Below are 12,244 nucleotides of genomic sequence, written 5' to 3'. Positions count from 1 at the left end.
ATGTTAAATCTGGCAGTAAATCGATTTTAGCCAATATACACTGCATGGAATTTTCAACAAGTCGGGGGATAAAAATTCAACCCATTTGACAAATAGGTACATCATTCCGCGTAACATGAATTTATTCTCTAATACTGTTTTGGTGCAAACCGATCAGACTTAACGATTTAAAAAAATTACATGTACATACAGTAATTTATAATATTCAATATTAAGTGAGCGTTTTATTATTATTAGTTATCTTATATCTTGCAATTATTATTAATTACACAAAAATATTATCATTCTTAGTGTTGATGTCTCACTATTAATTATATCTGATGTATCATGTTTGAACAAATTGGGCCATTGTAAACTAAGCTTATGACGAGTTCTAGAAGTCTACACATTTGTTTTACATAAGTAACTAGTTGGTTTGGTATTTAGCCTTGAGGCAAGTTACATGAACTTCCCGATATGTGTAATTAATCGACTTAATCAATAAAAAATAAATTAATTTATGAGTGATTAAAAGTATTCCGAGTGGATTTATTACATATGATTGAAAACGAACGAACACTTTGACTCGGAGTATTTTCTAATAGCAAATTTTCAAAAATCACCAGTTTTTATAATTGAACCAGTTACCGTAGGAAAACTTCTTTAATGGCTTACAATGTTCATTAAAACCAAGTACTCTATCGTTATACCAAGAAAATCGTCTAATTTTAATTTTAACAAACGTCAAAAAAAACCTCTCTTCTTCTTAATCTTTGATGAATTTTTAAAATTAAACTACTTGTAGTAAGGCCTTAATATTTCAGTAAGTTTTATAAAAGCATGATATATATATATCGCTAAAAAAAAGTTCCATGAAAACCGGTTTAAATTTTTTTTCAACAGTTAATTACAAGAAAACGGCTCGGTAGATTTTCACCTAAAACTGATCAGTATCATTCCCAACTAATATCTATCGAACAGTTTTTGATTTTTTAAAATCGGTTCGGTAGTATGAGCTTAAATGTGGAGAAAGGTTTAACACTTCTTTCCAAATTACAAAGAAATGGCTCAGCCGATCGTCGCACAGGACTGAGAAACGAAAATCCTCATCGAGATACAGCAAATGTCGACGAAAGTTCTAATTTTGGCAAACGCCAAAAAGACCATACTAATTTTTGCATACTTCGACGAATTTTTAAAGCTAAACCAGCTGTCGTAGGGCCGTAATATTTTTAGTATGATCTAGAAGACTATGGTATCTACCGTCAAAAAAATAATCATAAAAATCGTCGATTTTTTTTTAAAAAACTTTATTACAAGAAAACGGCTCGGGCGATCTCTACCAAAAACTAATCAGCACGATTCCCAACCAATATCTTTCGAACGGTTTTTGAACTTTCAAAATCGATTTAGAATTGCGGGCTAAAACGTAGACGAAAAATTTTTCACTTTTCTGCGATTTATAAAGAAACGGGCTTGGCCGATCGTCGCACAAAACTGACAAACAATAGTCCTCATCGAGATACATCGAAAGGCTTGTAAATTTTAGAAATCGGTCCAGCCGTTTTCGAGAAAACGTCGATTTACGGCAAAAAATCTATTCACACAGACACACACACATGCATACTTTTTCCAAATTTGGTCTCATTCGATTCAGAATGGCTTGAAACGTCGAGAAAACATGAAATTAGCGATTCGGATTTTTTGATGAAAACATAAACTTCTCCTTCGGGAAGTTAATCATTAAAAATAGATCAATGATTTAAAACAATTGTTTTATACATTTTTAAATAGATAATTATAATTATTAGATATTTTATTGATCATAAAATATACAGTGATGATCTTTTAGCTCAATGCACTTGAGAAAGTTTACATTAGAAGTGAATGAATGAATCCATCTGAAGATATATAACGCATTTGAAATATATACATTTTGAAACTGAATTGTAAATTTAAAATTCTTATTTAAAGTATAAAACTTTGTATATTTTTGAAAATTTTAAAAAGAAATTTCAGAAAATTTCGAAATTAGCTTGAACCGTATAAAAAAATGTTAAAAATATGTTCTTATTATTAAACTATCTATAAAATATCTGATAATTTGATGTGAATATGTCTAATGATCATTTTGGACCGCCAAATATCTTTTTATATTTACATTTTTCTCTGTATCTCCGAAACCGCTAGATCTGCCTACCAAAAAATTTAACCAATTCATCATTTTGTCAATATAAATAAAATTATTTTTGAATCATTTGAATCGGGTGCTTTGTTCCCTCAAATACTGAATTACAATTTTTGGCACTTTTTTTACCGTATCTTCGAAACGGCACTACCTGTCTGTCTTTACCAAAAACTAATCAATAGAAATCGAATGTTTTTTCAATCATTCAAATTGGTTGATTGGTTGAAAACTTGTATCCAAACATACACGCACACACACACATACATCCGTTTTCTCTAAGGTATGCCAAAATGTTCAGAGACCTTCAAAACGTGAAGATATGCAAAAATTTTCATTCTGGATTTTTTTGCGATTACTATAACTTACCTTACGGGAAGTTAAAAATATCGTAAAAGGCAAAATTGATATAAACAATTAAATTCCCATTAAACTTTTCATCATATGATGATTATTACGAAATGCGCCTCTATTCTTTCTCAGCGTACACTAAATTGTGCAAACCATAGAATTGGATAGAATACCACGGATATTTATAGGAAACAACTTAACGAATGCTTTTCCCTTAGAGGGCCCCGGCGGCGCAATTAATTTACTCATAAATAGTTGCTCCTTCCTGTATTTCTCACACCGAAATAAAGATACGAAGGTACTATCTTGTAGAACAGTAATCTGATATCGTTATTACTCTAGTATACCCGACACTCTGCAATAGGTGGTTTTCTCCAGATATTGTTAGTGTTGAGAAGTAGTAAATGTAAGGAACAGAATTGAAGATATAAGTATATAAGTTATTATTACCATTTTGTATCGACAAAGTATCAGGTATACCAAAATGTTCAGAAGGTTTTGAAACGTAACGATATATAAAAATTTTCGATTTTTTTTTGTGTACTACAACTTAGCCCACGGAAAGTTAACTAGCGGTGAATGGCATCATGCCTTAAGACAAATTGCTTGAAGTTCCCGTACCGCAACAAAAATATTGCAGGAGTATTAAATGTTTTGAATTAGATCATTATGATTACTCTAAGTTGCATTATTCGCATATTATAGCCAAAGTGCATTCGAATTAATTTTGGTATTCAAAAAAATTATTTTTAAAAAATTAAAAGAAATTTTACAAATTACATTTTTTTAACCTTCCCCAACAACTAATTGTTTCTTCACACTGTCGACATAAGCAAAAAAATTTTTTGAATTATTCAAATCGGATGCTTTTTTCTCTCAAAACGACCATTTTTTATATTTAGCTTCTTATCTCCGAAACGGCTGGGCCTGTCTCTGTCAAAAACCACTTTTACCCATCAAAACAAATTGAATGTTTTTTGCAACATTAAGATGGGATACTTGTTCTCTCAAAAATGTAATTTTCATTTTCTGCACTCTTTGCTTCATATCTCCGAAACGGCTTCACCGACTTTTGCCAGAAACTAATCGGATGGTCTCTTTATCAATAGGAATCGGATGTTTTTTAAATATTTTAAATTAGTTGATCCATGCTCCCGAAAACGAGAACAAAAAACTGTATCCATACATACGCACACATACATACATACAAACATTTTTTCTGTGGTATGCCAAAATGTTCAGAAACCTCTGAAACGTGAAAATATGCAAAAAAATTTTTTGATTTTTGGACGATTACAATAACTTACCCTACGTGAAATTCAAAATTTTGGTTCAAAAAACATTCAATTCCTGTTGCTGATTAGTTTTCGATGAAGACAGGTTTAGCCGTTTCAGAGATATGGGGCAAAAAGTGCCAAAAACGGTAATTCAGTTTTTGAGAGCACGGAGAGTACTCGATTTTTTTTTATTATTATCTCTTTTATTTACAACTGTCCAGTAAGGGACATTCAATAAATTTGATGAATTTACAATAGTCGGCCGAAAAGGGACATTGTATACTACAAGGGCATGTTGGAAAAAACAACTCAGTAGTTGTTTTTTCATTCGATTTAAAATTCACAATGTTTTATTGATAATTATATAATTTTAACTATTTACTTATTGAATAATTTCTTATAAATAACGATTAAGTTATTACCATTTTTTATCAGGAGAGTAGATGGATTAAATCCAGTGGCGCTTTTCTTTTCAATCTTCTTGGATAGTACTTTGTTACCAATGAGTTTGCTAATGAATTTGGGTGACTGATTAGCTTGTTTCTATACTTGTCTGCTGTTTTTGTAATTACTCGATTTTATTGATACAAAAACATTTTACTTGTAATGACGAAATGAATAATCGATGAAATTTTTGGTAACGCGGGTCTAGCGGTTTCGGAGATACAGAGGAAAAAGTTAAAACAAAAATTATATTTGGTGGTCAAAAATGAACATCAGACGTATGCACATTAAATTATCAGATTTTTGATGAAGTTTTTGAAAATGAGTACTAATTTTTTTGTTACAATTTTGTTGGGTTCCGTACCAAGATTTTTCGGAAAAAAATTCAAAATATACAAAGTTTTATCAAATATGAATTTTAAATTTACAATTCAGTTTGAAAATGTATATATTTTAAATGCGTTAGTTTTATTGTGAGAAATATATCCTCAGATGGTTTTATTCCGCATCTCATACTAATGTAAACTTTCTCAAGTGTTTTGAGCAATAAGATCGTCTCTGTATATTTTATGAACAATAAAATATATAGTGATTATAATTATCTATTTAAAAATGTTTAAAACAATTGTTATTAATCATCGATCAATATTTAATTAATTATAATAATTTAATTATTACTGATTTTTCCTCGAATATTTAATTCTGGTAAGGAAAGTTGCAGCAATTTGCTTTAAGGCACGATGCCATAAATTTCTTGTTTCCATGCACCATGCACCACTAGTTTTGTCGAGGCTCCGAAATATTTTAAATTACTGTACGGAAAGTTCCAGAAATTTGACTTAAGGCACGACGCCATACACCACTAGTTTAATTTTACAACAAGACACCCCAATAATTTTGTTTCAACAAACAAAATCGTTACCCACTAATACAATTTGAATTGAATCAAGTGCAAGTGTGATAATTGTACACTCTTAAATGTAGTATTTAATCAATTTTATTATTAAAACATTTGTTACTTATTCATACAACTATTAAATAATTTTGTAATATATTTAATTAAACTTTCAGGTCAGAAATTTGCTCTGATGGAGGAAAAAGCTGTTCTGGCCACCGTGTTACGTGAATATGTAGTAACGACGTTAAAACCTCAGGAAACTTTATGTGCCGAACTTATATTACGCCCTCCCGACGGCATGCGCATCAAATTGCAACAACGCCATACGGAACGCTAAAATCCAAATTGCTCATTTAAAACTATCTCCAAATACATTTACATTAGTTAGACTGCATAATATTGTTAGGCAGTCAGTTAGTCCATAAGTTTCTTCATTGAAGCCATTATTTAAATCGCGTAAGAGTAAGTTCACATAGAATTATTTTAATTAATTAAACGTATAATATTATTAAATATATTTTATTATTTTGTTTTTGTATTATTATACCTGCTTTCAGTACATTTATTTGTTGAATATTTTATATCAATTTATTTTTGATAATTATTTTGATAAGCTCAATTTGTTCTTTGTGACAATAATTTAGGCATATAAAAGAAAACCAGTAAAACAATACAATAAAATCACCAACAATTAGTTTGTTTTTCTTCTGTGTTATTAACCATCAGAACATAAATAAATTCTATAAGTTATTTTGATATACATTATTTACTATTAGATACATTTATTGAATCAAGTTAATTGGTCGTAATTTTTTACTATTTTTATATTTGTAAATAATAAATTAAGATCTTGCTTTTAGAAGTCTTCAATGTATAGTACATTAAGATCATAGTGCAGAGTATGTATCTACGTATTTTAGGTTGTGTTCTCTGTACCAATGCTACATTTGACAGTTAGGCGATAAACGTCCAATTGCCAAGAGCCGTCTACTTTAGCACTTATGTATACTAGTTATACTTCAAGGTATAATTTTTTTTTACTTAAGTATATTTCAAATAAATAATAACGAAATGGAATCCACATTGTATGTAGTATATGTAAATACATGTTATTAAATTCAATTGAATTAATTCATTCCATAATTCATTCATATGCATTTTCCAATCGCACATTCTCTCAAATATATAGAATGCATGTGCCTTTGCGGATATTAAAACTTCGGCCACCAAATTTTTTTCCAAAAAACTTTTTTCCACAAATTTTTCCTCTCAAATTTTTTTTTCAGAAATTTTTTTGACCAAAATTTTTTTGACCAAAAATTATTTGCATCGTGCTTAATTATTAATTTCAAATAGTGATACAATAATAATATTAATTAATATATAATTGTTACATTTTGATTAAAGAAACGTATGGATAAATTTTACTGTGAACACGGTAAACTACTAGTCATTCGGCCAGTTATTATTAAACAGAACGAGATGGCGCCAAACATAAATGCATTCTGCATTGATGCATACTGCATGCTTTGAAATCTGCAAGGGTGGCTATGAAATAACGACCCAACAACAGTTTCATTGCATGAAAGTAATGTATAACTAGAAATTTTTGGGTAGAATACCCTAGGGTAGAAAAACTCATATATAATTCACTGTATTTACATAAAATGTAACCAATATATTGAATAAATTTTTATTTCTGTGTATCTGTCTGTCTGTTTGTTTCATTGCACTTAGTACTATACTGAGTGTTAACTCAACTTTTTATTGGGTTTCATTTTGTTCAAATGAGCAATCAATTGCTACTGCCAGGACTCCCGTTCGCAACCATGCGTCGAGATCCGTTGGAGCAGAATCTGATTGGGTCGTTTCGTCTGGACTTTTTTTGGATCCGACTTTGGTCGACCGGGTCTCCAGTCGACTAACGATCGCGACAGATTTCAAAGTCTTCGACGATCTCAGAGTTGCCCAAATTTTTTGACCAAAAGTTTTTTTGCCCAAAATTTTTTTCACAAATCCATGGGAGGAGTGTTTCATTCCGCACCATTCTCAGTGATATATATTACAAACACACTGTACGGGTACAGGCATTATAAACATAAGCATATTTGCTGATGTTTATATAAACATTAATATACTCATTAATTCGTTCTTCGATGAGGATGATCAATAAAGTTAATGTAGTTATGACTTTAACCATTTTAAATAGACTAATCTATTGTTTTTCACTCATTTCAAACATGTCAAAAATATTAATGTTTTTCATTCGTTTTAATCTATACTATTATTCAAAGTGTTAATTAGTTCATTTTAATTAATATACTTTAAACTACCCTGTTCTATCATCGACTCCCACCTCCCAACGCGCGCCGCCATGACGATCACATTAGTAAAACATTACAAAGTTGGTGATATTGTATATTTTAAACGAAAATAAACTAACAAGTCATATGGCCAAAAAAAAGATGGTTTGGTATGGCCTGTGTTGGCGTAATTGGTGGAGTGATGGATTCGTACCAAAAAGGTACCGAGTTCGAATCCTACCTCCAGTCATAAAACGGAATTCAGCAGTACGACTAACGTTGTGGTACTTGTTTATTGTTAAATAACTCAAAGTAGATATAACAAAAAAGTTAACTTGGTATGGCCTGTGTTGGCCAAGTTTTTTTCCCAAAAGTTTTTTGACCAAAAGCTTTTTGACCAAAAATTTTTTTTCCCAAAACTTTTTGACCAAAAATTTTTTTAACCAAATTTTTTTTCCCCAAAAATTTTTTGACCAAAATTTTTTTGACCAAAATTTTTTTTCCAAAAAACTTTTTTTTTCAAAATTTTTTCACAAAATTTTTTTCCCAAAATTTTTTTGGCCCAAATTTTTTTGACCAAAAATTTTTTTTTACAAAAAATTTTCAGACCAAAATTTTTTTGAACAACAATTTTTTTGACCAAAAATTTTTTCCCATAATTTTTTGACCAAAATTTTTTTGACCAAAATTTTTTTGACCAAAAATTTTTTTGACCCAAACTTTTTTTCACAAAAAATTTTCAGACCAAAATTTTTTTGAACAAAATTTTTTTTGATCAAAAATTTTTTTCTCAAAATTTTTTTGACCCAAATTTTTTTGACTTTTGTCTGAAAATTTTGCTACCCTGTTCTCTCCATCGACTCCCACCTCCCAACGCGCGACGCCACGACGATCACATTAGTAAAACGTTACAAAGCTGGCGATATTGTATATTTTAAACGAAACTAAACTAACAAGTCATATGGCCAAAAAAAAGTTGCATTGGTATGGCCTGTGTTGGCGTAAGTGGTAGAGTGCTGGCTTCGTACCAGAAGTGTACCGAGTTCAAATCCTACCTCCAGTCATAAAACGGAATTCAGCAGTACAACTGACGTTATGGTATTTATTTATTGTTGAATAACACAAAGTAGATATAACAAACTAACACGTCATATGGCCAAAAAAATGTTACATTTGTATAACCTGTGTTGGCGTATTTGGTAGAGTGATGGCTTCGTACCAAAAGGGTACCGAGTTCAAATCATACCTCAAGGCATAAAACGGAATTCAGCAGTACGACTAACGTTGTGGTGCTTGTTTATTGTTGAATAACACAAAGTAGATATAATAAACTAACACGTCATATGGCCAAAAAAATGTTAAGTTTGTATGGCCTGTGTTGGCGTATTTGGTAGAGTGATGGCTTCGTACCAAAAGGGTACCGAGTTCAAATCATACCTCAAGGCATAAAACGGAATTCAGCAGTACGACTAACGTTGTGGTACTTGTTTATTGTTGAATAACACAAAGTAGATATAACAAACTAACAGGTCATATGGCCAAAAAAAAGTTGAATTGGTATGACCCGTGTTGGCGTAATTGGTAGAGTGATGGCTTCGTAGCGAAGGGGTACCGAGTTCGAATCATACCTCAAGGCATAAAACGGAATTCGGCAGTACGACTGACGTTGTGGTATTTATTTATTGTTGAATAACACAAAGTAGATATAACAAACTAACATATTATGTGGCCAAAAAAAACTTGGATTGGTATGGCCTGTGTTGGCGTAAGTGGTAGAGTGATGGCTTCGTAGCAAAGGGTACCGAGTTCGAATCATACCTCAAGGCATAAAACGGAATTCAGCAGTACGACTAACGTTGTGGTATTTATTTATTGTTGAATAACACAAAGTTGATATAACAAACTAACAGGTCATATGGCCAAAAAAAAGTTGAATTGGTATGGCCTGTGTTGGCGTAATTGGTAAGTGATGGCTTCGTAGCAAAAGGGTACCGAGTTCGAATCACACCTCAAGGCATAAAACGGAATTCAACAGTACGACTAACGTTGTGGTACTTGTTTATTGTTGAATAACACAAAGTAGATATAACAAACTAACAAATCATATGGCCCATAAAAACTTGGTTTGGTATGGCCTGTGTTGGCGTAAGTGGTGGAGTGATGGCTTCGTAGCAAAAGGGTACCGAGTTCGAATCCTACCTCCAGCCATAAAACGGAATTCAGCAATACGACTAACGTTTTGGTGTTTATTTATTGTTGAATAACACAAAGTAGATATAAGAAACTAACAGGTCATATGGCCAAAAAAAAGTTGGTTGGTATGGCCTATGTTGGCGTAGGTGGTAGAGTGATGGCTTCGTACCAAAAGGGTACCGAGTTCGAATCCTACCTCCAGCCATAAAACGGAATTCAGCAATACGACTAACGTTGTGGTGTTTATTTATTGTTGAATAACATAAAGTAGATATAACAAACTAACACGTCATATGGCCAAAAAAAAGTTGAATTGGTATGACCCGTGTTGGCGTAATTGGTAGAGTGATGGCTTCGTAGCAAAAGGGTACCGAGTTCGAATCATACCTCAAGACATAAAACGGAATTCAGCAGTACGACTAACGTTGTGGTACTTGCTTGTTGTTGAATAACACAAAGTAGGTATAACAAACTAACAGGTCATATGGCTAAAAAAAGTTAAACTGGTATGGCCTGTGTTGGCGTAACTGGTAGATTGATGGCTTTGTACCAAGAGGGTATCGAGTTCGAACCATACCTCAAGCCAAAAAACGGAATGCGATTAACAACGTGGATATATTAAACTAACAACAAATCATGATGCCGAAAAAAGCAGAATCTATGTGGCCTGTGGTGGCGTAATTGGTAGCATGATGGCCTACGAAAACCCAATCCCCTAATGAATCTCGAATCATCCCCGAACAGGCGATAGGGGGGATTGCAAACCCGTGCCCCTGTGATTCCACCCCCTAAAAATGGATGGGGGGGACTATAGCCGAGTATAAGGGTACCGGGCGACAACCACCTCTGGATCGTGGCAAAGTGGGTAGAAGAGCAAAGGAAGGAAGTGAGAGAGAAAGAGAGAGCGAAGAAAGAAAGTGTTAAAGGTGTGCGGTTACATAGCAACGGTCGCTAGGCAACCAGGATATTCGCAAAATAATATTACTGAAAAACGGTCGCTAGGCAACCGGGATATTCGCAAAATAATATTACTGAAAATTTTGTGTTAGAGGTTAACGGTTGCATAGCAACGGTCGCTAGGCAACGAAAATCGCAAAATAATTTTACTGTAAATTTTGTGTTAGAGGTTACATAGCAACGGTCGCTAGGCAACGAAAATCGCAAAATAATTTTACTGAAAATTTTGTGTTAGAAGTTAACGGTTGCATAGCAACGGTCGCTAGGCAACCGGCAACCTCTAGCTCAAAATTTTCAGTAATATTATTTTGCGAATATCCTGGTTGCCTAGCGACCGTTGCTATGCAACCGTTAACTTCTAACACAAAATTTTCAGTAAAATTATTTTGCGATTTTCGTTGCCTAGCGACCGTTGCTATGTAACCTCTGACACAAAATTTACAGTAAAATTATTTTGCGATTTTCGTTGCCTAGCGACCGTTGCTATGCAACCGTTAACCTCTAACACAAAATTTTTCGTAAAATTATTTTGCATATTTGGTTGCCTAGCAACCGTTGCTATGTAACCTCTAACACAAAATTTACAGTAAAATTATTTTGCGATTTTCGTTGCCTAGCGACCGTTGCTATGCAACCGTTAACCTTTACCACAAAATTTTCAGTAATATTATTTTGCGAATATCCCGGTTGCCTAGCAACCGTTTTTCAGTAATATTATTTTGCGAATATCCTGGTTGCCTAGCGACCGTTGCTATGTAACCTCTGACACAAAATTTACAGTAAAATTATTTTGCGATTTTCGTTGCCTAGCGACCGTTGCTATGCAACCGTTAACCTCTAACACAAAATTTTTCGTAAAATTATTTTGCAATTTTGGTTGCCTAGCAACCGTTGCTATGTAACCTCTAACACAAAATTTACAGTAAAATTATTTTGCGATTTTCGTTGCCTAGCGACCGTTGCTATGCAACCGTTAACCTTTACCACAAAATTTTCAGTAATATTATTTTGCGAATATCCCGGTTGCCTAGCAACCGTTTTTCAGTAATATTATTTTGCGAATATCCTGGTTGCCTAGCGACCGTTGCTATGTAACCGCACACCTCTAACACTTTCTTTCTTCGCTCTCTCTCTCTCTCACACTTCCTTTCTTCGCTCTTCTTACCCACTTTTGCCACGATTCAGAGGTGGTTGTATCCTATCCATTTTAGGGGGTGGAATCACAGGGGCACGGGTTTGCAATCCCCCCTATCGCCTGTTCGGGGATGATTCGAGATTCATTAGGGGATTGGGTTTTCGAAGGCCATCATGCTACCAATTACGCCACCACAGGCCACATAGATTCTGCTTTTTTCGGCATCATGATTTGTTAGTTTAATATATCCACGTTGTTAATCGCATTCCGTTTTTTGGCTTGAGGTATGGTTCGAACTCGATACCCTCTTGGTACAAAGCCATCAATCTACCAGTTACGCCAACACAGGCCATACCAGTTTAACTTTTTTTAGCCATATGACCTGTTAGTTTGTTATACCTACTTTGTGTTATTCAACAACAAGCAAGTACCACAACGTTAGTCGTACTGCTGAATTCCGTTTTATGCCTTGAGGTATGATTCGAACTCGGTACCCTTTTGCTACGAAGCCATCACTCTACC

General features: G+C 33.3%; 1 protein-coding gene across 1 annotated transcript in view; it reads left to right on the top strand.

Moving 5' to 3' along the window:
* Positions 1–5,630, top strand: part of LOC113363865 (cytochrome P450 4C1-like) — a gene marked incomplete at its 5' end in the record, with an annotated part of 201,304 nt that extends 195,674 nt beyond the window's left edge. The window contains 1 exon segment of the mRNA XM_026606351.1: positions 5,308–5,630. Coding sequence (XP_026462136.1) covers positions 5,308–5,471 — 164 coding nt within the window. The 3' untranslated portion in view covers positions 5,472–5,630.
* Positions 5,631–12,244: the final 6,614 nt, after the last annotated feature.

The sequence above is a fragment of the Ctenocephalides felis genome, unplaced genomic scaffold, assembly GCF_003426905.1.
Source record: "Ctenocephalides felis isolate EL2017-DRISC unplaced genomic scaffold, ASM342690v1 CF-g0.4_SCAFFOLD_00845, whole genome shotgun sequence".
In the NCBI taxonomy this organism is placed as follows: Eukaryota; Metazoa; Arthropoda; class Insecta; order Siphonaptera; family Pulicidae; genus Ctenocephalides; species Ctenocephalides felis.
This window is presented reverse-complemented; position numbering and strand designations above follow the sequence as displayed.